The 27,140-nt window shown below is 38.7% G+C and overlaps 1 protein-coding gene across 1 annotated transcript in view; it reads right to left on the bottom strand.

The window, feature by feature from the left end:
* Positions 1-25,935, bottom strand: part of PTH2R (parathyroid hormone 2 receptor) — a 101,553-nt gene extending 75,618 nt beyond the window's left edge. The window contains exon 1 of the mRNA XM_081260631.1: positions 25,540-25,935. Coding sequence (XP_081116757.1) covers positions 25,540-25,614 — 75 coding nt within the window. The 5' untranslated portion in view covers positions 25,615-25,935. The remainder of the gene's footprint in view (positions 1-25,539) is intronic.
* Positions 25,936-27,140: the final 1,205 nt, after the last annotated feature.

The raw sequence follows: 27,140 nt of genomic DNA, 5'->3' as shown, positions 1-27,140 counted from the left end.
TTGGAAACTCTGAACAGTAACAGGTACAGAAAAATCAGCCTCAAGGGAAGCCTGTTCTCTACAGAAAGGAAGGAAAGGCAGCCTGACTGCACAGAAAATCATGCACATTAATAGTTGACCCAAGCCAAATACCACACACAAAAAAAACTATAGTCCTATACACAACGCACACTGGCAAAGGCCAAGCAGGAAGCCTAGATTTCCACCCCAGCAAGGCTGCAAGGAGGCACCCCTGCCACCTTGCAGAACTCATTCCCCCACCCATCTGGTACCAGTGAGTGCTGCCTGGGGACCTAAACTTCCATGTATACTGAGCAGTAACAATGTGGCACCCCCATTTCAACAGCTATTTTAATACCAGATAAGACAGACTTCAGAGCAAACAAAATTACCAGAGACCAAGAGGAACATTATGTAATAATAAAGGGGTCGCTCCACCAGGAAGATGTAGCTATACTAAATCTGTATGTATCACAAAGCTACAAAATAGGTGAAGCAAAAACTGATGGAACTGAAAAAGAGCTAAATCCACTATTACAGCTTCAACAGCCCTCTCTCAACTGTTAATAGAACAACTTAGATAACCAGCAAGGATACAGAACTCAGCAAGGCTGTCAACCAATAGGTTCTAACAACCAACAGGATTTAACAAACACTTACAGAACACACAGCAATGGAGAATGCACTTTCATTCCAAGTACACTTACACCAAGATAGACAATATCCTGAGTTTACAGATAGCAGATCCTGGTACTACTTAGCCTTCATAATGTGTCAGTCACTCCCTCATAATATATGTAACATATTATGTAATATAAATTATATATTATACAATATATATTATACATAATCTATATTATATATTACATATATTATGAGGAAATGACTGACACATATAATAGATATTATATGGGATAATTATTGTGTATATATATATATATATATATACACACACACACACACACACACAAACACACAGACACACACACATATTTAATCTCCTACTGGTTCTGTTTCTCTGAAGAGCTCTAAGTAATATTGTTAGACATACTATTTTCCATAGTCCATGAGAAAGGTAAAGTGGTCTATAATAAGAAATTTGGCATGGAATTCAGGGGTTTTCATACGTAATAGGATTGATGGGCCAAATCATAAATCAGTTTTATTAACTCTCTACTCCACGCTTTCATTTGGACCTCAAGAATTCATATAGACTTAGGATTATTTTGATTTTACTTTCCTAAATGCTAATATCACTGTCAAGATTGTGATTCCTTTGGGGATAGCCAAACAAAAGGAATTTGAAAATGAAAATAAGTTTTTAACTATTCTGAATTTGTTGTCTGTAATATTGGATTAAAATAGAGAAAAAGAATATGTTCTAATAAACTGAGAACTTTGGGGATATTATTGAATCATCCATCTTTAACTAAAGCACTATGAAAGTATTTCCATTTTTCCTTCTTTTTAATTCAACATAAAACAAGCAAACAGATGAAATACACAGCATAAATTTGTTCACAAATACACAGACAAACATGCACACATACAGATATTATAAATATCAGGGCTCCCAATTCTTTAATCCTTTCACAAAATGACATTTTTTATACATTTGGCTGTTTAAAAAAATTCCAATGCCTTGTTCATGCAAGAAATCAATTGAAAACTAGTTAAAAATAAATATCTATAGTGTGTCTCAGAAAGACTTAAATGACAACATTAGATATGAGATCACATTGAGCTGTCACCCTTTCAACCTATTACTCATTCCTTTCTCTTTCATTTTAACTACATGTGAATTTATTGTAGATATTTGTAGAGCTCCAATTACCAGTTAGAGATGAAGCATGATTATTTTCTAAGAGTCATATAATGGTTATAGAGATGGAGAATAAGGAGGCTGGGATGTGGCTCAAGCGGTAGCGCACTCGCCTGGCAAGCGTGCGGCCCGGGTTCGATCCTCAGCACCACATACAAACGAAGATGTTGTGTCCGCTGAAAACTAAAAAATAATAATAATAAATAAATATTAATCTCTCTTTTTAAAAAAAAAAGAGATGGAGAATAAATCAGCAGTTGCCATGTGTTGGAAGGGAGAGGGAAAGGAAGTGTTTATGGCTATAAAAAGATAGTAGAAGACATTCCTGTGCTGGAATGCCTCTGTATTGGAACCAAGATGGGCCATCACATGCAACTACACGTGTGATAAAACTACATAGAGTTAAACACACACATGCACACACATGCATGTATAGCCTTTGGAATCTGAATTAGGTAGGTAAGTCCTATCAATATCAATTTCCTGAATAAGATATTGTACTACACTTATGAAAGATGTGACCACGGAGAGAAACTAGGTGAAATGAATTCGGTACCTCTATATGCTTTCTTATGTTGCATGTGAATCTATAATTCTCTTGAAATACCTTTTTTCAAACTCATGAAGTTTTTAATGAATTGTTTAGTTTAACTATAAATATGAGAAACATGGACCACATTTTAAATTAAACACAAGATAGTCTCCTAGTGTTATGGTTAGGATCTGAGGTGTCCCCCCAAAGCTCCTGTGTTACGTCAGGAATGTTCAAAGGTGAAATGATTAGATTGTGAGAACTGTAGCCTATTTAGTCCATCCTAGTTTGAATGGACTGACTGGGTGGTAGCTGTGGACAGGTGGGACATGACTGGAGGAGGTGAGTCACCAGGAGCCTTCCCTAGAAGGATTCATCATGAGCCCTTTCCCCTCATGCTTTCTTTTCCTCTGCTTCCTGATGCCATGAATGGAGCAGTGCTCATCCCCCAGAACTTTCCACCATGATGTTCTGCCTCACTCTGGGCCCAGAACAATGGGCTTGGCCAACCATGGACTAAACCTCTGGAACTACAAGCCAAACTATACTCTTATATCATTCCTGGTCATATTGGTGTACTTCTAGATTCAATGGTTTTTAATAAATTCTCATGGTTTTTTCATAATAGAATTACCAAATGCTGTAAATGCTTTTGTCTAAAAATGAGAGAACCCACAGAAAGTCCAAAGTGTTCATTAGGAATGTGTATTCATATAGAGCTGGGATTGATTTTTCATGTTTGCCAAGACGGTAAGACTGATCTATCTTTGTGATATTTGACTTCTCTACCTTCAAGAATGGCTGACCTACATAGTTACTCCTGGATTTACTATTCAACTCCTCTTACTTTTTCCAGCTCATTCTAATAACCTTCCATTCCTATTAGACCATAGATTTCTAACATGAATAGTACTTCTTTCTCAACAAGTACTTGTGTTTAATGAGCAAATTAATTGAGAGAAATGGATCTGGAATTTGGTTAAATACATAAATCTGTGTCTTGTCAACATCAAAGACAGAAAACAAATAACTACCCTCCAATTTCAAACCTCTACTTCAGATTGATATGGCATATCACGTTCCTCTTTCTGCCTTCCTTATGCACATCCCTAGTCCTCAACTTCCAAGATAGAGCAAAAAAGGACTAATTTTACAATTAAATAAAATGCATTTTCAGAGATAACTACTGAGATCTAGGAAAGACTTTAACAATGTCCACAATTTTCTTGAAACTTACATGGGAGTCACTTGTCATTACTAAAAAGCCTTTTCTTAAAAAAAAAAAAAAAAAAAGTACCAAAACTCAAGAATCTCTTGTTAGATAGTTAAAATTGAACTTTTTTTGCATTATCCTTTTTTTCTTTCTTTCTTTCTCCACCTTTGTTCTGAGGGGTACATGTGTCAGATACCTTGAAAAAGCAATTCATGTACTTTCAACATTTTAACCCTGAGCTCAGATAAATCAATGTAAAATGTTACCAGGACTAAGACATGGCAGGGAAGTCAAAATATTCAACTTCTATTTCAGACAAAAATTTAACCATAGTTAAGTCCACAAGAGTGAACAAAATTGTCTATTAACATTATTGCTTCAATGACATGATAGATTCAAATACTTTCCACAAAGTACTTGCCAATAAATCGTACAACAAATAACACTTTACATTTTCCCAAGCTTTAAATTTGTCCAGCTAATTTGTTTCAGAAAAGAGGTTAAGCAAGTAGAACTTTCTTTCTACTCCACAGAAGTTATTAACACCATCACTTATAACACATATTAGGAGCTTCTACTTCAGATTGAAGTAAATTAGTGTTTTTTCTCAACTTATTTGGAAAAGTTCACACAGAGACAATTCATAAAGGCAAATCCTTTAGTAACACCAAACTCAGCATTGACTCCTTAAATAAACCTCTAACCAATATCAGTAACATCTGTTAACTCATCAAAAGCCCAGGAAAATCCCTTAACATCATTTGCTTTGCTTTCTAATTGACTATTAATATTGTTACAACATATTCAACTCTAAGCAACTATTCTCTCCAAAAGATAAGTAGTCTTAAACTAGCTCCTTTCTCGGGATACTTTTCTTTAGCTGCTATAATCAAACATGATTTAAATAGTTTGTCTTTGGTAAATGTCCTTCCTTGATTGGCTTACCTCATTTATTAAAGAAATTTTGCAATTCAATATCCCATCTTAAATCATCAAATTTTTCTGACTCAGTGCTACACTATGAGTTGGGAACATTGTACTTAGTCTAGTGTAACATATATTACATTCTATTAGCACAACTATAGTATCATTGAATAACAAGACTTTTTTAGTTGATTTGATAACAAAAGCATCTGTATTACACTGTGTCTTAGAAGCAAAATATTAATTCTGTTTTCCTCCTCAGATTGACCTAATGGGTTTGCACTGGTAATGTTTTAAAAAGTAAAAGTAAAGCAAAAATGTACAGCGATGCATGCAGCAGCACTGAAAAAATATTGGCTTAAAACCACATCACTGCAAAACATAATGGACCAACCAGCCGTGAAAACAATGTTCTGTCATGACTTCTCAACTCTACCAGGCCACATGAAAGCAGTTATAGACAATAAGTAAGCAAATTAATGTGTATTCATATAAAACATTTTAGGAACACTGAAATTTTGATTTCATACAATTTTCACATCTATAAAATATACTTTTAACTTAAATTTTTTTTTAATTTTAGAACAGTTTTTGCTTTACAGAAAAATTGCAAATTATGGGAGATGGTACAGGGAATTCTCATATATCCCGATACTTATTCCCCAGACATTATACTGGTTTTATTATAATTGAAATGGGGTAATGCTTTAGGAAAGAAAACCATAGAGGTAAAGCAGCATTCATAAAAAAGTCATATCAAAAGTACATATAACAAGTATTACCTCAATGTTATATTAACCTAGGTTCTTCTTTTGATTTTGATTAATTTGTTTATTTTACTTTTTTTTTTTTTTTTTTTTTTTTGTAGTGCTGGGGATGAAACCCAGGGGCTCATGCTGTTGGGCAAGTGCTCTACCACTGAGCTACATCTTCAGCCCTGCTTCTTCTGATTTTTATTCAAACATTTAAAAATGTGAAAACCATTCTTAGTTCACAGGGCATATAAAAATAGGTGGTGGGCCAGATTCAAATAACAGACTATAGTTTGCCAATTCTTGTTTTAGTGGGTAAAAATTCTGGAATAAAATTTGCACCAACTCAAAATTACCTATTCTAATGAGAATAATTGAAACAAATGAGGCTCCACCCCATTAGCTGACAAAAGATTTATAAGATAATCGGAAAAAGAAGCTGTCTACTGGCTGTTGCTTCAGAGGACTTAAAGGAATCTGATGCGTGATGTATCTATACAGGATATTTATCTATATACAGACAAGATTCAATTTAAAAAATCAGTAACTATGATTATCACCACCTACATCAAACATGTAGGTTATGAAGTGAACATTACTTTGGTTTTAATTGTGAAATTACTCGAGGTAGCTAATTAGGTAATATGGATCAATAAAAGATTTTATTGATCAATAAAAGATTTTATTCAATAATAGAACTTGTTAGAAATGTGAAAATAATACAGGACCAATTTCATCAATATCTTACACTCCCCATGTCAAATATGCTGAATGCAGGAATATTTAAGTATACTTCTTTCACCACTGAAATCATAACAAAACTCAAATCCATTCTGAAATAACTCACTTTAATATTCCCAAGCTCAGAATCTTTTGGATGCCCTCATTCCTTTAAGCCTAATTTTTCTTTCTGCATATCAGCAATACTGGATAGTGCCCATTGGCTCTGTGGCTGGGTCTGAAATTGTTATGTTGGTGTCACAAGGAGAGCATGTGAGAAGATACAACCAAGATCCCAAATGGCAGCTCTCTGCACTTTTGTAACATAACTTAAAATTCTAATTACCAATCTTACATTTTTGTAAACATTGTTCATGTGTGTGTGTGCACACCTGCACACATATGTGCACACATGTTTGCTTGGTGGTAACTTTTTAAACAAGCAAGACTAGAATAAGGCTTATACTTTATACTTTGTTTTCAAATGAGCTAGAGAGAAAGGGACAGAAGGTCATACCTTACAATCTAAGTGGAACTGGGAGGTGACAGAACAGTAATGAGAGGGAAAGAAAATGAATCTATAAAACAGGAAAGTAGTTGCAGTAACATGAAAAAATTGATTGTATCATGGGAAAATGTAATATATAAAATTTCACTTATGATACAATGAAAAGTATGTATGTTGAATATGCATAGATCCAAGGACTAAAGGGAGATGTGGGTGTTTTTTTCTTGAACTCCCATTATATTTATCTTTATAGTTATATTATATCATAATGCCAAAAAATATATCATATGCAAAAAATTATATTATGTTATAATGTATTATAATTACATTATAATGTGAAAAGTTCTCTTTTTTATTACATAATGTTTTATTTAATTGAATGTAACTATATAGGAGATATCCAAAAAGTCAAAATATTATCCATAGAATAGTATTTATTTGTGAATTTAAAATGTCAGGAAAGGAGATCCAACATGGCCGCCGGCAAGGAAGCAGCGATTCCAATGTCTCCACATTAACGGGATCAGAAAGACCCATTGGAACAGCGGCAGTCTACCTACTGAGGAACTTCTAGCAAAATTCCGTTAAGAGGGGACCTGCAGGGAATTGGTAGGTTTATTAGAAGTGTCAGTTTGTCCCAGACAAGTGGATCTTAGCCGGCCAGGCGGGCGAGGAGGTCCAGTCCCGCAGCCACCAGCCGCTTCTGCAAGCGGCCGGCGGCCCAGAGCGGCGCGGCCCGCCCGAACCCGCAGACGGCACCCGCCATCCCGCCGTCCCGGGGAGGCCCTGCTCTCGCTCTGCGAATGGCCACCATGCCTGCCAGGCGCGTAGCCACGCGGCCGCAGCTGCCCGGCTCTACAGGCGGCCCCCCGGCGGGTGCAGAGGTACAATCCCGCAGCCACCAGCCGCTTCAGAAAGCGGATCTTAGCCACTCGGCCGCAGCTGCCTGGCTCTACAGGCAGCCCCCGGCGGCCCGGTGCAGCGAGAAGTGTCCCCGCCTGGCCCAGAAGACAGCCCGTGCCCTCCCGGCTCTACTAACAGCCCCGCCCACCCGGCAAACGGCTCCCCCCCCCCCGAGACAGCGTGAAGGGAATTTAACCAACCCTTTACGAAATAGCGAACTGGGAACTAAAACCAGAGATTCTGTCAGACCAGAGACAAGCCAGTTCCACCCCTCCCTTCGGATACTCCAGCAAGGAGCCAGGGGCCCGCCATAGCAGAGAGGGGAAGTCACCAAAGTTCGGCCAAAGAGATTCCTTCCCAGCGGAATCTACTTTAGCAGGTGTGTGACTCCCACCCACACCAGATACAAACAACCAGGAAACTTCAAAATCTCTCCGTGGGCGTGACCATAAGGGCCAAAGGACTCTCGACCCCCAACTCCCCCTACTGCCAGTGACGTGGGCGTGACTGTTGGGGCAGAGGGAAGCAGAGAAGACTCCCCACCCCCAACTCCCCCAACCGCGAACTGAGAGGGTGTGACGGTAGGGGCGGAGGGAAACAGAGGACACTCCAAACCCCCAACTCCTCCTACCGCCAGCAGAGTGGTTGTGACTGTAGGGGCTGAGGGAAGTAGAGGGGATCCTCGACCCCCAACTCCTATTACCACCAGCAGCGACACCAGTGGTCTTAGCTGCCAGATTCCGAAGGTGTGCCCACCAAAGGGGTCCGGAAAAATTAAACAATTGACTCCCAGACCACAGCTCCACAGCACTGGGTCTTAGATGAATGACAGCGAGAGTGCTCAGTAGTTAGGAAAATAGAGCACTCCGTGGGGCTGAAAGTGTAACCAAATCCTTGGGGAACTGCCTCCGGTGAGCAGGACCTGGCTGGCTGGCAGGAGGAAGGGGAGGAGGGGCCGTAGAAGTGAAACGGCTCTGGACCAACAGGATTGAGAGACTCCCAGGAACCGCCTTACAGGGATTGCTGTTGACACATTGAGGGCAAAACTCAGCCCGGAGGGCACAGCTTTGCCTATGGGAAGAGAAGAAAATGGATCTCTAAGACCGAATTTTATTTCCTATTTCATTTTAATTTTTTCTCTCCCTTTTCCCTCTCTCTCTCCCCTTCCAAGTTTTACTGCTCTTTCCATTCTCCTCTATGCTATCTATCTCCCTCTCCTTCTTTCTTTTCAAGAGCACCTACCTTCCCCTTCCCCCCAACTTTCATCCCAAGCATTACGTCCTCCATTTCGCCTAACTGTCTAAATACAAATAGGTGTGTGCCCTCCGCCCGCGCCTGCAAGGTAGCCGGACCTGCAACTCACCAGCAGGTCAGGCCCAGCAACCTGGGAGTGGCAGAGCCGCCCCACGCGCCTGCAAGGTAGGTGCACCTGCTACCAACCAGCAGAACAGGCCCAGCGGCCTACCGATGTGGTAGGCACAGTGCCCCAATTAGAGGAGGAGCAGAGCCCCTGCCCGCGCCTGCGCGGGAGACTTTGCAACTATACAAGAGTAATACAAATCTATAGGGGGAAAATTCAATAACACAACAGTCTCAGTAAGCAGAAAGAAACGCGAACAGTATGAAGAGACAAGGAAAGAAAGGACCACAAGCAATGCAGGTCAACTCAACGTTAGAAGAGGTAATTTCTGCAGCAGATGGAATGTCAGATAAAGAATTCAGAAGATACATGCTTCAGATGATCTGGAGTCTCAAGGAAGACATTAGACAGCAAAATCAGACAATGAAAGATCTCTTCAACAATGAAATACATAAACAAATCCAGGAAGCAAAAGATCAACTATACAGGGAGATAGAGGTTATAAAAAACAAACAGAAATCCTAGAAAGGCAGGAAGCAATAAACCAACTTAAAAACTCAATTGAGAATACTACCAGCAGAGTAGAACACTTAGAAGATAGAACATCAGACAATGAAGACAAAGTATTTCAACTTGAAAAGAACATAGACAGCTCAGCAAGACTGTTAAGAAACCATGAGCAGAACATCCAAGAAATATGGGATAACATTAAAAGACCAAACTTAAGAGTCATTGGGATATAGGAAGGCACAGAGCTCCAAACCAAAGGAATGAGCAATCTATTCAATGAAATAATTCGAGAAAACTTCCCAGACTTGAAGAACGAGACAGAAGCCTACAGGACGCCGAATGTGCAAAATCATAAGAGATCCACACCTAGACACATTATAATGAAGATGCCCAACATACAGAATAAGGAGAGAATTTTAAAAGCTACAAGAGAAAGGAAGCAGATTACATTTAGGGGTAAACCAATCAGGATAACAGCTGATCACTCAACTCAGACTTTGAAAGCTAGAAGATCCTAGAATAACATATTTCAAACACTGAAAGAAAATGGGTTCCAACCAAGAATTGTGTATCCAGCAAAATTAAGCTTCAAGATGGAAGATGAAATTAAAACCTTCCACGATAAACAAAAGTTAAAAGAATTTGTAGCTAGAAAACCATCTCTCCAAAAAATCCTCAGCAAAACATTACAGGAAGAGGAAATGAAAAATAACAATGAAAACCAACAGTGGAAGGTAGGACAGTAAAGGGGGGAAAATAATCAAAGAGGAAAACAAACCATATTCAGTAACATAAATAAACAAATATGGCTGGAAGAATAACCCATATCTCAATAATAACCCTAAATGTTAATGGCTTAAACTCACCAATTAAGAGACACAGGCTAGTAGAATGGATCACAAAACATGACCCAACAATATGCTGCCTACAGGAGACGCATTTGATAGGAAAAGACATACATAGACTGAAGGTGAAAGGTTGGGAAAAATCATATCACTCATATGGACTTCGGAAACAAGCAGGAGTGTCCATATTCATATCAAATAAAATAGATTTCAAGCCAAAGTTAATCAAAAGGGATAAAGAGGGACACTACATACCGCTCAAGGGAACCATACACCAACAAGACATAACAATCATAAATATATATGCCCCAAACAATGGTGCAGCTATGTTCATCAAACAAACTCTTCTCAAGTTCAAGAGTCTAATAGACCACCATACAATAATCATGGGAGACTTCAACACACCTCTCTCACCACTGGACAGATCTTCCAAACAAAAGTTGAATAAGGAAACTGTAGAACTCAATAACACAATTAACAACCTAGACTTAATTGACATATATAGAATATACCACCCAACATCAAGCAGTTACACTTTTTTCTCAGCAGCACATGGATCCTTCTCAAAAATAGATCATATATCATGTCACAGGGCAACTCTTAGACAATATAAAGGAGTAGAGATAATACCATGCATCTTATCTGACCATAATGGAATGAAACTGAAAATCAACGATAAAAGAAGGAAGGAAAAATCATGCATCACTTGGAGAATGAACAATAGGTTACTGAATGATCAATGGGTTATAGAAGACATTAAGGAGGAAATTAAAAAATTCTTAGAGATAAATGAAAACACAGACACAACATATTGGAATCTATGGGACACATTGAAAGCAGTTCTAAGAGGAAAATTCATTGCATGGAGTTCATTCCTTAAAAAAAGAAAAAACCAACAAATAAATGATCTCATACTTCATCTCAAAATCCTAGAAAAAGAAGAGCAAAATAACAGCAAAAGAAGTAGAAGGCAAGAAATAATTAAAATCAGAGCTGAAATTAATGAAATCGAAACAAAAGAAACAATTGAAAAAATTGATAAAACTAAAAGTTGGTTCTTTGAAAAAATAAATAAGGTCAACAGACCCTTAGCCATGCCAACGAAGAGAAGAAGAGAGAGAACTCAAATTACTAGCATACAGGATGAAAAAGGCAATATCACAACAGACACTTCAGAAATACAGAAGATAATCAGAAATTATTTTGAATCCTTATACTCTAATAAAATAGAAGATAGTGAAGGCATCGATAAATTTCTTAAGTCATATGATCTTCCCAGATTGAGACGGAGGATATAGACAACCTAAACAGACCAATATCAATTGAGGAAATAGAAGAAACCATCAAAAGATTACCAACTAGAAAAGCCCAGGTCCGGATGGGTATACAGCAGAGTTTTACAAAACCTTTAAAGAGGAACTAATACCAATACTTTTCAAGCTATTTCAGGAAATAGAAAAAGAGGGAGAACTTCCAAATTCATTCTACAAGGCCAACATCACCCTGATTCCTAAACCAGACAAAGACACTTCAAAGAAAGAAAACTACAGACCTATATCTCTAATGAACCTAGACGCAAAAATCCTCAATAAAATTCTGGCGAATCAGATACAAAATCATATCAAAAAAATTGTACACCATGATGAAGTAGGATTCATCCCTGGGATGCAAGGCTGGTTCAATATACGGAAATCAATAAATGTTATTCTCCACATCAATAGACTTAAAAATAAGAACCATATGATCATCTCGATAGATGCGGAAAAAGCATTCGACAAAGTACAGCATCCCTTTTTGTTCAAAACTCTCGAAAAAATAGGGATAACAGGAACTTACCTCAACATTGTAAAAGCAATCTACGCTAAGCCCCAGGCTAGCATCATTCTGAATGGAGAAAAATTGAAGGCATTCCCTCTAAAATCTGGAACAAGACAGGGATGCCCTCTCTCACCACTTCTGTTCAACATAGTTCTCGAAACACTGGCCAGAGCAATTAGACAGATGAAAGAAATTAAAGGCATAAAAATAGGAAAAGAAGAACTTAAATTATCACTATTTGCAGATGACATGATTCTATACCTAGCAGACCCAAAAGGGTCTACAAAGAAACTATTAGAGCTAATAAATGAATTCAGCAAAGTGGCAGGATATAAAATCAACATGCATAAATCAAAGGCATTCCTGTATATCAGCGACAAACCCTCTGAAATGGAAATGAGGAAAACCACTCCATTCACAATATCCTCAAAAATAATAAAATACTTGGGAATCAACCTAACCAAAGAGGTAAAAGACTTATACAATGAAAACTACAGAACCCTAAGGAGAGAAATTGAAGAAGATCTTAGAAGATGGAAAAATATACCCTGTTCATGGATAGGCAGAACTAACATCATCAAAATGGCGATATTACCAAAAGTTCTCTATAGGTTTAATGCAATGCCAATCAAAATCCCAATGGCATTTCTTGTAGAAATAGAGAAAGCAATCATGAAATTCATATGGAAAAATAAAAGACCCAGAATAGCAAAAACAATGCTAAGCAGGAAGTGTGAATCAGGTGGTATAGCGATACCAGACTTCAAACTATACTACAGAGCAATAGTAACAAAAACAGCATGGTATTGGTACCAAAACAGGCGGGTGGACCAATGGTACAGAATAGAGGACACAGAAACCAACCCACAAAACTACAACTTTCTTATATTTGATAAAGGGGCTAAAAGCATGCAATGGAGGAAGGATAGCATCTTCAACAAATGGTGCTGGGAAAACTGGAAATCCATATGCAACAAAATGAAACTGAATCCCTTTCTCTCGCCATGCACAAAAGTTAACTCAAAATGGATCAAGGAGCTTGATATCAAACCAGAGACAAGGCATCTGATAGAAGAAAAAGTTGGCTACGACCTACATACTGTGGGGTCGGGCTCCAAATTCCTCAATAGGACACCCATAGCACAAGAGTTAATATCTAGAATCAACAAATGGGACTTGCTCAAACTAAAAAGTTTTTTCTCAGCAAAAGAAACAATAAGAGAGGTAAATAGGGAGCCTACATCATGGGAACAAATCTTTACTCCTCACACTTCAGATAGAGCCCTAATATCCAGAGTATATAAAGAACTCAAAAAATTAGACAATAAGATAACAAATAACCCAATCAACAAATGGGCCAAGGACCTAAACAGACACTTCTCAGAGGAGGACATACAATCAATCAACAAGTACATGAAAAAATGCTCACCATCGCTAGCAGTCAGAGAAATGCAAATCAAAACCACCGTAAGATATCATCTCACTCCAGTAAGATTGGCAGCCATTATGAAGTCAAACAACAACAAGTGCTGGCAAGGATGTGGGGAAAAGGGTACACTTGTACATTGTTGGTGGGACTGCAAATTGGTGCAACCAATTTGGAAAGCAGTATGGAGATTTCTTGGAAAGCTGGGAATGGAACCACCATTTGATCCAGCTATTCCCCTTCTCGGTCTATTCCCTAAAGACCTAAAAACAGCATGCTACAGGGACACTGCTACATCGATGTTCATAGCAGTAAAATTCACAATAGCAAGACTGTGGAAGCAACCTAGATGCCCTTCAATAGACGAATGGATAAAAAAAAAATGTGGCATTTATACACAATGGAGTATTACTCTGCATTAAAAAATGACGAAATTATATTATTTGGAGGGAAATGGATGGCATTAGAGCAGATTATGCTAAGTGAAGCTAGCCAATCCCTAAAAAACAAATGCCAAATGTCTTCTTTGATATAAGGAGAGTAACTAAGAACAGAGTAGGGAAGAAGAGCATGAGAAGATGACTAACATTAAACAGGGATGAGAGGTGGGAAGGACAGGGAGAGAGAAGGGAAATTGCTTGGAAATGGAAGGAGACCCTCAGGGTTATACAAAATTACATACAAGAGGAAGTGAGGGGAAAGGGAAAAATAATACAAGGGGGAGAAATGAATTACAGTAGAGGGGGTAGAGAGAGAAGAGGGGAGGGGAGGGGAGGGGAGGGGGGATAGTAGAGGATAGGAAAGGCAGCAGAATACAACAGACATGAGTATGTCAATATGTAAATCAGTGGAAGTGTAACTGATGTGACTCTGCAATCTGTATACGGGGTAAAAATGGGAGTTCATAACCCACTTGAATCAAAGTGTGAAATATGATATATCAAGAACTATGTAATGTTTTGAACCACCAATATAAAAAAATAAAATGTCAGGAAAAAGGACCTGACCACATCAAATTCAGAAAACCCAATTGAGTCAAATGTGAAAAGTTCTCTTTAAAGCTAATGCTGTGTTGATAACCTAAAGAAATCCGAATCCTCTGTATATTAGACTTCAAAATGTTTTTTTCTTCATAAAAAAAATTAAAAATAAATTTAAAAAGGGAAGAGTTTGCCCCCTTATCAGTGGCTGTCCAGTTAATTTTTACTAAAACATGGACAACAAACCAGTTTCCCTATCTCCCAGTAGAATTTTCATTCACTCCTTTTGTCATTCAAGACAATTCTACAGAAGCACAGTTCTCTAATGGAGAATGAAAGCAGACAGTCATTATGACTATCCACACAGTGTTGACCTGCTTTTGGACATGACAGATGATCAAGAAGATCATTTCCTTCAGGCAGTTGGCTACCAGAATTCAAAATTATACAAAATCAGGCTTTAAGCCAATTACAAGTCAATACATAACAGTAGCAGTGGCCAAAGTTATACCCATTTGTAATTAGGGTCACACCCGAGGCAACATATCTGTCATACAGCACAACTTTGCCAACCTGGGGAAGAGTAGAGACTGGGAAAAGTAATATGGTTCATATCCATCAGCAATGAGAAGGCCATATTTGAGCAAAAGCAATGAGGTAAAATCACCATTCACAATAAGTCAACAAACTATAACATAAATTTATAGACAGTAGAAACTGTGTGCATCCATGTTTTAACAACTATGCATACAGATTAGGAGCATAAAGGAAATTTACTATGAGGCCTTATCAATTAAACAATTTTATGTGGTCTTTCAAAAAAAAGACTTATACTGGAATTCAGCCTCAGTTTCCCTAAATTTTGATATAAAGTTATAGTTATTCATCAGACAACAGTCATATTTACAGGTGAAAGAGAGGAAGCCAAGGAGAAACTATTTCTTTATTTTTTTAAAAGTACCTTTATTGAATCACATATATACAAACAAGCACATTTTTTTTTTCATCCCTGAGGAAGCACTAGTGCTCTGCAAGCACTTGACTCAACCACTGAGCCACATCCACAGTCAGAGAAATTATTCTCAGTTGGGTGAATATATTGGGAAAAAAATAAGAAGATGTCCTGAGGCAATTTAAATAACAGATCTGGGAACAGTGGCACATGCCTGTAATTCCAGCAACTCAGGAGACTGAGGCAGGAGGAATGCAAATTGGAGACCAGCCCTAGCAACTTAGCAAGGCCCTAAGCAACTTAGGCAGACCTTTTTCAAGATAAAAAAAAAAATTAAAAGGGTTAGAGATGTGGCTCAGTGGTTGAGCATCCTTGGATTCAATCCTTAGTACCAAACATGCATGCACACATACATAACAGATCTGGGAACAATTAAGGGTTTCTAAAAGAGTTAAGAGTTTGTGTGTTGTTACTGGAAGCAAAGTAAAACCCAATGAGAGCCAAAAAAAAAAAGTTATATATGAGAAGATCATGAGATCTAAGTGTAATCTGGGGACAAACTTTTAGACAGACAAGGAGGAGAAACACAAGAGGTAGCTGATTAGATTGACTTCCTCTCCTACAGAAACCATTATCACTCAAAGCTTATTTCAAACACCAATTCCAATTTAGAAGCATTTCTAAAATGACTGCATGATGCTTTTGAAAATGTGGGCATGTGTTTCATTGTATTGTTGTTTCCAGTGACTCTCAAGAGTGTCTGGCCCAGGAGAGGCCCTTGGACCCTGGGCTGAGTTGAAGGGCCAAGAGTTGTTGTTTGCATGTTTGTTGTGGAAAGCAATCTTTGTTTTCCAGAACTCATACAAAGAGCAAAACTTATTTGCTTTTGATTTAAAATTGTCCCTATTATACATTTATCTATTAAGAAATTTCTTGGTAGATATATTTGAATTCACAGGTAGGACAGGCTTCTAGAAAAGGAGAGAATGCAAACTTAATGAGGGACAGGGATTTTCAGTTTTGCAGTTTTTTCAATAAATCCTTACTTTATCACTTATCTTTGTTGTTGTTGTTGTTTGTTTATTTATTTTAGTTGTAGTTGAACACAATACCTTTATTTTATTTATTTTCATGTGGTGCTGAGGATTGAACCCAGGGCCTTGCACATGCTAGGCGAGCGCTCTACCTCTGAGCCACAACCCCAGCCCTTTTTTTTTTTTTAATGAACAATTAATTGGTGAGGAATGGAAGGATGTAGTGGGATGTGGTAATCAAAAGATCAAAAGGTACATTTACCTTCCTTATAGGTTGTTTTTGAGGGTCACAGAAAATAAGGCATACAGAACACCTAATTAAGTACTTTTTCATATAGCAAACACTGCATAAATGTGGCCTATTATTATTGCTGTTATCATCAGATTTGTACTTTTATCACTGCCTAACTATAATTGACGAAAATAAACATGATGGAAGAGCAAAATGGAAAAAAAATTTGCTGAACATGAGGAAGCTGTGGCAGAAATCAGGTAGTTTTTTGGTTTTTTTGTTTGTTTGTTTGTTTGGGTTTTTTTTTTTTGCTCTAATTGAGGAGATACCACGCACACTGCATAGATATGAAAGTAAAGGACAGACAAATACATCAGGAAAATAAAATTCCCTCCTACTGAGGAAGGGAGATGGAAGTCCAGAGCAGATGCAAAGAGCTCATTTTTACAGTATTGGAAATCTGTCTCTTTCTCTGGAGTGGAAATTCTTTGAGAGTTGATACATGTCTTCCTCACTCCAAGAGCCTGCACAGTAAATATAATACTTAGCAGTCCAGTGCAATTTTATTTTAAAGACCTAGAAAAGAAGAATTTTAACTGAAGGGCACCTCCATATTTACACACACACACACACACACACACACACACACACAATTTTAGTTGATCATTTCATTCTACATTGATTGGCTGGTTTAGTAGTGAGGCATCATAAGTATATTTATTCTACAAGTATTTGTTGAGACCTAACATGGACAAAATACCATCTATTGACCATATGTTAGGAGATAGATATAAAGAAATCCAAACTATGGATTTGGCCCTCAGTAGGCCAGGAAGTGCTATATGGACATTGGGCTTTTACAACACAATTATCATGAGTGATAAAAATTCAGTATACTCACATACAAAAAGTTATTACTGATATATTCCTAATATAATGGGAAATAGAAGGATGCTGTCTCTAAGATTGATTTTAAGGAGATATTTTTTGAGGCTGCAAAAAAGCCCCATGAGTCTACTCAAAGTTTCTTTCAGCCTTTACAGAACTCCAAGCTCAATTAATCAACATGAAAACTGTGCTTAAGTTTTGTTTACATAACTACTGAAAACTCTAGATATGATGTTACACATGCTAATCCATCCAGAAAATAAGACACTAGAATACACGTTGAGTGGAGTTCACTTTGATATTCATTATGTGCATGGTGCCTTCCTGAAAGCATTTTCTCCAGCAGTCGAAGCAGGGGGCGATGCAAACGCAGACCTAGCTCATGCCCACAAAATTGTTTAAAATGCATTATGAAATCATTGCTCTCAGAGGAAAAGAACTATTTAAAAACATAAATTAAAAAACAGCCATCTCAGAAAACAGAGGTAGTCTCATTACACAAGTGAAGAAAGTAACAAGTAGTATAAATTATTCTCATTCAGGAAATGTCAGCCAATTTGCAATCAGATACAAGCAGTTTCATAAAGGAGGGGCAGAAATTTACCTTCAGGGACATTACACATATAAGTGTATTCCAATCTTATCACCTCTATATTTGGCTAGGAAGAATTAGGCTATTTGGGGGTTACTGAATATTTTCATTTGTTATCAAGCTGTGTCTTATTATATTAACAAAAGTATTTTACATATTTGCTAATTCAAGTAGTAATATATAATGACCACCTTCCTATGCTCATTCAAATATTTAACAATATTTAATGAGCATTTTCTAGGTACTACGAACTGTGGAAAAATGATTATGAATCTGGTTTTCTCTCAAGTAGTTCAATATCCATGGCAGACACTCAGTATAACTAATATGACCTGTGCTTTGCTTTTTGGTACCCGGGATTGAACCCAGGGGCATTTAACCACTGAACCACATTCCCAGCCCTTTTTCATGTTTTATTTTGACACAGTGTCTTGCTAAATCCTTAGGGCCTCACTAAGTTGCTAAGCCTGGTCTCAAACTTGTAATCCTTCTGCCTCAGCCTCCCAAGTTGCTGGGATTATAGGCGTGCACCACCATGCCTGACTAATGTGACCTGTTTTTTTTAAAAAATAACATGCTTAATGTCATTTTGATTAACACAGCAAATATCATGCTTACTGATAAATTTCTAGAAGCAATCCCATTGAGGGAGGAAGCATAAGGTGCTCACAGTAATTAATACCATTCAATGATGTACTGAGAGTTCTAGTTAATGCAATATGATAAGGTAAATGACAAAAAGAAATAACAGGTGCAGATTTGGGAGAAAAGTGTTGCTGTTCAGGAATAAACTTGGTACATATAATAAATCAATCAATAAAAGTAACTGAGATTTTATATACCAGCAATAACTGACTAGAAAATATAACAGAATTTATGACAACATTGATTATGGCAGCAATGACAACCCTGATAGCCAGCACTTACAGAGAACAAACTATGTTATAGGCAGTGCATTAAATGCTGCTCCTGAGAAGCAATGAATTTGGTATCAGACCATCACCACTTTTAAATGAAGAAGCTAAGTCTTTTTGAGACATTAAGTACTAGCTAGAGAGGAGAAAACATAGACTACAGATTCAGTTGTGATATCACAGTCCCCAACTTTTCCTATTTGTATAGTCCCCTTCCACCCCAGGGAGCTACAACTTTTCTTTCTTCGAAAGTCCATAAAACTCCATCAATCCATAGAATACCAACCTCGCTAGAGACAGCCTGCTCCTTTATCAGTTACTAAGGCAAAAGATTCCAGAAACATCAAACTCTCCAAGAGACATGCATTACCAGGCCAGCAGCACTCACCTCTCTGCATGTCATTGTGACCAGATGCAGGTTCAGTTGCATCATTAGTACCCCACTTCTGCCCCAGAAGAGAGGGACCCTTTCTAAAATTAAAACTGGAGCAAATGGTTAGAGATTTGAGTTCCAAGATGAGATCAAAGAAGACGAATTTTCTTGGAATTAAAGAAATACAAATGAGCATATTCAAACACTTATGGGGAACCTGTAACCCAAAGGCACTATGGTAATTGTCACAAGGAGTTCCAAATGGTTTATTATATAGTCCTTTGCCCTTGTGAGTTTACAATCCAATAAGAATCTTATTTTAAAAAAAAAGAAAGAAAAATTACATGTCCCTTTTAAGCAACTTGGCCAGCCTTTTAATTCCAGTATATTGTCATTGTGCATGTGGATTCAGGGATTTTCTACAGGCTAATGATGCTAAATACCTTTTCTACATTCTTTCTTAAGCTCTATAATCCAACATCTAGACATCTACTAACAATCTTCTTCCTTGCATCTCAACTTCTACAAGGTTACACCAGGGATTATTAGGACTAAGGCAAAGAGCTTCTGATAGTTACTCTACCTTCAGAATGAAAGAGGGAGGGAGCTATCAATCAAGTATTCATATTAATGGATCTATTCTAAGTCATCCGCTTTATAAGTAAAATGTACAATTGCTATCAAAAAGAAGTTAGGAAGCAGAAGCCATAAGGAATAAAAGAAAGAGCATGGCCAGGCAGAGGAAATAGCCTCGCAAAATTCTCACACACTCACCTCCATTGAAAACCTTCAGCAGCTCCCAATCAGATTCAGAAATACTCTCTAAAGAATCACCTACTTAAAATGAAATCTTGACTAATCTGCTAGGGAAAAAAAAAGAGGAAAGGGCTGGCATATTAATTCTCATAAAGCTTAAGGCTTCTGCTTGTTCATATATATTTTTAAATTCAAGACTCTTAGATTTTATAGGCAGATGCTATTATTGCCTCTGTTTTACAGTGGAGGAAATAAGAGTCAAAGAGATGAAATGCACTTTCTAAAATCACACAGGCATTACAAATTTTAAAGAATAAACCAGGTGCAGTGGTGCAGGCCTGTAATCCCAGCATTCTAGAGGCTGAGGCAAGAGGATCACAAGTTTAAAGCCAGCCTCAGTAACTTAGCAAGGACCTAAGCAACTTAGCACAACCCTGCCTCTAAATAAAAAAAAATAAAAAGGACTGGAGATGTGGCTCAGTGGTTAGGCACCCCTGGATTTGATCCCCAGTATATTAAAGAAAGCTCCGAGAAAGACAAAAAAAAAACAATACAGAGAGGGAAGAAAGAAGGACATGGATGTGTTCTGGCAGATGACAATTGAGGCCAGATGGAAAATAAACAGAATGCATGGATGTTAGTTGGAAAGTCGTATTTTTACTCACAAAGAATTGAAGACATTCTGGAGAAATGAAGTTTACTTTGTGTGCACTGCCAAGGAAAAATCCACATCTGCCTGTGGGCTACTGGGACTGAAGAGACTACGGGTAATTAGTGCAGCTACTGAGAAGTCCACCCCTTCAGGAAGAGAATGCTGCCATGTAACTAGAGGACAAATGGAAACAGTCTGGCTGTCAACAGGAAAGAAAAAGAACAATCCAAGTATGGGATGTGCAGCTATAACCGTGCTGGTAGTAATAAGCACAATAAAGTGACACAGTCATGTTTCCATTTAACTGTGCTAAGGATGGTCTCCCAGCTTAGCTAACCATGGAGGACACGCCCATGTCCCGTGACTATCCTCATGCTTAATTCTACCAGTCATGACCTGTTGGTAATTCCATCTATAACCACATTTTCCAATTAACACAAGAAACTCAGAGAGGTGCAGAGTGTAAGCGTATTTGATTGATTTGCCCCCTTTTATCTCTATCCCCCTCCTTCTCTACAAACACTTAGGTGAGACACACACATCTTTGATATGGGTATACACAACATGTATTCCTGTTTTGTATGCATATATATATATTTTTTTTTTTTTGCAGAAAACAAAGATTTTAATCTTTTGCTTTCTTTTTTTTTTTATTGGATGTTCACAACATTACAAAGCTCTTGGACATGAACAAACACTTCACAGAGGAGGGTATGCATATATTTTAAGGTATAGAAATACATGTCATTGTTTCTCTGTCACATCTTATCTTGTTCTTACAATCTCACCATGCTGGTTTGCATACATTTAATGCATTGCTTTTTATTGCTGCATAATAAACCGTTAAAACACTCAGACTGTGCCCAATTCTCTAACATCATAGAATTGCCACAATGATCATTACCTGTGTGAGAAATTCCAAAGGCTAGATTCCCAGGGGTGGGTATTGCTGTGATAGAACGTATGTATACATACTTAAGCTAAACAGTGCCAAACTGACCCCACGGCAAGGGCACCCATAGGGGAGTTAGGCTCTGAAGACAGAACCAAGAGCATAAATCATGGCTACAGTACTGTTAGGCATGTGCGTTGAGTATACTAACATCTCTTAGCACAGTAATCTCATTTTTAAAAATATAAGTAATTATAGTACCTGTCTCACAAAGCTACTACAAGAATCCAGTAAGAGAATAAAGTACTTGGTATAGCATTTGGTACTTGGTAAGTAAATAAATGGCATGAAGAATTGCCCTTTTTTTCTACCCAGTAAGAGTTTGTTGTTTTTTTTTTTTTTTTACTTTCTAGTAGATGCTGAATCTTTTTTTTTTTTAAAGAGAGAGAGAGAGAGAGAGGGAATTTTATTATTTTTTTTTTTTTTTAGTTATCGGCGGACACAACATCTTTGTTTTGTATGTGGTGCTGAGGATCAAACCCGGGCCGCACACATGCCAGGCGAGCACTCTACCGCTTGAGCCACATCCCCAGCCCCGCTGAATCTTCTTTCTAGAGGTCATTAGAGCTCACCCTCCTTGCTGCACATAAGAGGAGGCTGGGTATTACCTGGGCAGGAATCTAAGTGCAGCTTTCTGGGTTTCCAGTCCAATGCCCCTTCTCCTGTACCAGAATGCTGATGGCAGCACTGGGACTCCATGCAGGAAAAATTAGTAAGAACTAGGAACCAAAATCTGCCCATTGGGATCTGCCCACACCAAGTACCATGAGAAAATCACATACTTCGACTCTACATCATGAGCTTCTGGTGTTTTTTTCCAGTCATAGTGATGATTTGCATTCATTTCCCAACACTCACGCTGTCTCGGAGCCACAGTAGGCAACCAAGTCATGCAGCAACCATCCCATTCTCAAACCCAGCAAAACCAAGGTTATTTCTTGATAATTTTGTAATGGAGGCAGTCAAGAAGGGATGGTCCTTCCAAAAAGAACAAGTCATTCATCTGTAAAGAGAACAGTTCCCTGACAGCCTCCAGCTGAGGTGCTTTGAAGCATCTGTCTCAGCTTTTGAGCTAAGTCTCTGATCTTTTAAATAAACTCCAGCTGATGACTGAGCACAGGAACTAGAACCTGGCCATTTTTCATAACCTGGGACTCCCCATGGGCAACCTTTGCCCCCAGGACTCTCCATTCGTGGCTGAAACTGTCCCAGTTTGCTAGCTATACCTGCTTCATCCCGCTTCCTCACTTTTTTATCTTTCATGGGCATTATCCCCTCCCCCAACAAACTTCTTGCACCCCTAACTCCATCTCAATGTCTGTTACCAGAGGGACCCACTCGCACAACAATGAAAGTACCAAGCACATTTATATAATGGTCCTCATTCCCATTCGATAACTTGACTTCAGGAAATGCATTGCTAGGCTCTGTACTGACACACAACAAATGAAGGCTTGGGTTTTGAACTGGGCATTGAGGCAAAGGCAGCATCTTTACCACCCAAAACCCACAGAGGTCTTGCAAACAATTGATGAGCACTAGTCTATCATCTATTTTGTCATATGATCTGATGTTTCTTATACTAAGTATTTATTCTACACAGATTCATTCTGCTTTGGTGAGTTCCCTTTGGTGTTCTATCATTATAATTTAAGCTAGGAGACTATTCATCAATAACTAGGTGCTTTTAAAAAGCAAATTGAAACATTTTCATAAATGCCTGTCTCTCATACTTGGGCTAATAAAATCAGCAACTAAATCTTGGAGTAAATAATACACAGAATGTGTTTGGTCTCTATTGAATTTCAAAGCAGATAATGACTGTAACTTAATGTAATAAACCAAAAATAATAGAATTAAAAGAATCTTAGTCCAATGTGACTCTTTTGAAGAATTATAAACATGAAGGTCAGAGAATTATAAACATATCTGCGAGTTTTCTTTAAAGCCCCCAAAATTGATGAATGAAACATTATCACAAATTGCCATTTTATATAATTCTTTACCTATAAACATAATTAAATACCAATCAGTGTAAGGTAATGATTTTCAACCAGGAGTGATCTTGCTACCCAAGGACATTTGGCAATATCTACAAACACTTCTGGTTGTCACTGGGTGGTGGGGGAGAGATGCCACTAGCATCTAGTAGATAGAGGACAAGGATAGTACTAAATATCTTACAATATACAAGACAAACCCCAAAACAAGGAATTGCATGACCCAAAATGTCAATAGTATCAAAGTTGAGAAACTGGATCTAAAGTTATTATAAGATGTTCAGTGTCTGTATTATTGAAAGCAAAAAGAAAAGGGAATATTCTATGTGGTTCCATAGTGTTTTAATTTGTACTATGTAATATCTCCCCATTTCCTTAGAAATGATCTAGAACTCTGAAATAAATAAATGGTTAGAATTAATTTGCCCCTTATACTAGGAGGTGGTGGTTTCAAGCATATTTTCCAAATATGAGAGGAAATGTAGTACATTAGAGATGTAGTACATTAGAGATCACCAGAGTTTAAATAGCTGTAATGAAAATGTATCACCAAATCCTTGGGGACTTTTTCCAAATTCATATTCCTTCTGTTAACTTGATGACTTTTGAATGTACCCTTCTTTTAAGCAGCCTTTGCTAATATTATTAATCAATGTATGAGACACAAATTGTTTTATTTTTAACAAAATAAATTTACATGAAATATCCTGCTCATGATAGGTAAATCCCAGTAAATCCCAAGACATTTATTTTCTAGAAACTCCTGAGTTTTACTTTATGTGATTTTTGACTATGATAGGTCGATTTTTTTTTTAAGAGAGAGAGAGAGAGAGAGGAGAGAGAGAGAGAGAACCTTCCCTTAATATCCATTTTTTAGTTCTCGGCGGACACAACATCCTTGTTGGCATGTGGTGCTGAGGGTCGAACCCGGGCGGGCCGCACGCATGCCAGACGAGTGCGCTACCGCCGTTAACTACCATTTAGAATGATTAAAATTTAAACCAGTTATTTGAAATTCAAGAACATAGTTTTAAGTTTAGAAAATGCCAGAACATACATTGATCCCTCAACGCCTTCATTTTGTAAAACGAAAGATTTTTTTAAATAAAATTTGGGACTTCATTTGACGGTCAAATGCGCCCTCTACCGAATCGGACAGAAATAACCTTGAGTCCGTTTAAATTCACAGGTCTCACACTGCGTAACACCCACAACCATATGCATTTCTTTCTAGCTCATCTGAAAAACTGTAAACCTTACATTGGATTTGACTCAAAAAGGGGGGGGGGAAGTGCCGATGAATTGTGCTTTGTGCATTAAAGAGGCTCCGTTGTGAAAGATCACTCAGCAAATCCCTAAACAATAATACAGTAGGAAAATGACAACCACCACTTATTCCTAACAGGAACAAACCGAGCTGCTTGTTAACATTTAACACTATAGTTTTATTCTATCTAGTCTCTTTGCTTTAATGGTACGTGATCCTGTATCAGGGCTAGTGATCCTTTCAGACAGTGGCACAATCGGATCTAGAAGTTTTAAGTTCTCAAAAGCGATGGTAAATTTCCAGCAGCCAAAACTCATTTGGATTATTTAAACGAATACCATGGTCTAGGAGAAAGAAAAGTTCCTTCACCTTCCATGCAGGTCTGATGCAGAACTCCGCTGTTCAAAGATACCCCCTTAGTTTGCAGATGCCAAGATGCTGATCCCAACAGTGCGCGCCCCTGGACAGCACTCGCCTTGCAGCTCCACTAACCTGCCTGTCAAACCTGCCGGGTGCGGGTGTGTGGATGTGTGAGCGTGAGAGCCCGCGTGCGCCTTCTGGGTCTTGGTAACGCGGGAGGCTCAGGAAGCAGGTGCCGCGGGTACCGCGCTTACCTGGGCTTGGGCGAGGAGACAGCTGCCGAGAATCAGCCACCAGCACATGTAGGGTGAAGCCCCCAGCCCGGCCATGCCTGGAACCGCAGGAGCCAGAAGAGGGGAGCTTCTTCCTGGAGCCTCCAGACTCTCCAACTTGGCCGGCGCGTGGCAAACTTCTGGCCGGGAGAGAGACGCAGCTGGGGCAGCAGAGCCTGGGGCCACCAACCAGGATGCTCGGGATCGCACCGCCAGCACCCCGAGCGTTTCAGAGATCCGTTTCCCAGGTCCTGCCGCCCCGCGGCTCCGGGAGGTCGCGTCCTCCAGACGGAACCGCTCGCGTCCCGGCCTCCACTCGAAGTCCTGCGCCGCCCCCTGCGGGAAAGGGGCGGCCCCAGCGCCCCACCGCTACCCGAGCTCCTCGGAATCACTCGGTCCCGCAGCCCAGGAGCCTCGAGAGCAACAGATCCAGAGATGCTGCTGCCGCCACCGTCCACTGCCACGGTCTTCGTTTCCCTCCACTAGTTCCTGTGTCCTAGAGCCGTCTCTAGGGGCGCCCTGGGTCCCCGAGGAGTGATCGAAAAGTTCCCTCCTGCACAAACGCGTGCTAACCAGCTGTCAGCCAAGGGACCTCCCAACCGTGTAGTTTAAAAGGCTTCTGAGGCCAGGCGGGTCCGAATCTGGCTCTGAACAATGTACAGCCCTCTAAAGTTCTCTGATTTCCTCCTAACCCCTATACTACAGTATGTGTATGGCACGTGATATAATCATCCCCAAGTACCTACGAAAAACAGAATTTTGATAATAAAGGAACTCAATCCTGAGACCATCACAGTGCCAAGGACATGATCCGGTATGCCTGGCAAAGTTTTGTTTTGTTTTGTTGCTGTTATTTATAGGTTTGTTTTGTTTTTGTTTTGTTTGGAGGGTTTTTGTTTGTTTTTGGCTTTTGCAGGTCCACTATGTCACAGTCTGACCTCCAACACCAGAGTTAGCTGCCAAGTTTATCAAAATGCATATTCCCGAGCTTTTCCTCAGGCTCACTGCATGCTGTAATGATTATCCTTGAACATGTAGTTTTATGTAAATCACTGAATATTGTCTGCAGTAAATTTTTTTAAAATTAAAACTGTAAAAAAGGTATGCTTAAACTGAAGGCTTATTGTGAACTTTTAAAAACATGAACCCATTCTATTTCTGGTGAAGCATTTCCCTGCACTCTTGCCTTGTTTGCTAGTTTGTGTGTTTTTTTCAGAAACTTGATAATTTAGCAAAGATGACATCTCATTATTGCTTTAATTTTTAGTTTATCAGTATGGTTGACCATACATCTATACATTTATTAGCCCATTGATTATTTTTTTAAGGCTTCTGTTCTTGCCTCTTAAGGGAAGAAATGAAGTGGCCCACCCTCTGAAGCTGGAGACTCTGAGTCTGAATCCTAACTCTGCCATTTCCTGGCCACATAATGCTGGGCAAATTAGATGGCGACCTCTTTTTGTTTTAATCTCCAATTTATAATTACAAAATGGGGAAAATAAGAGAGCCCTTGCCTGATGAGGGTCCACTGAACTGCCATCATCCTCTCACAGTACCTCAGGTGGCAGAAGAGGTAGGGGATC

Source organism: Spermophilus citellus (assembly GCF_964194105.1).
Source record: "Spermophilus citellus genome assembly, chromosome: 11".
Classification (NCBI taxonomy): Eukaryota; Metazoa; Chordata; class Mammalia; order Rodentia; family Sciuridae; genus Spermophilus; species Spermophilus citellus.
The sequence above is the reverse complement of the archived record's forward strand: the minus strand, read 5'-3'. Positions and strand labels throughout refer to the sequence as shown.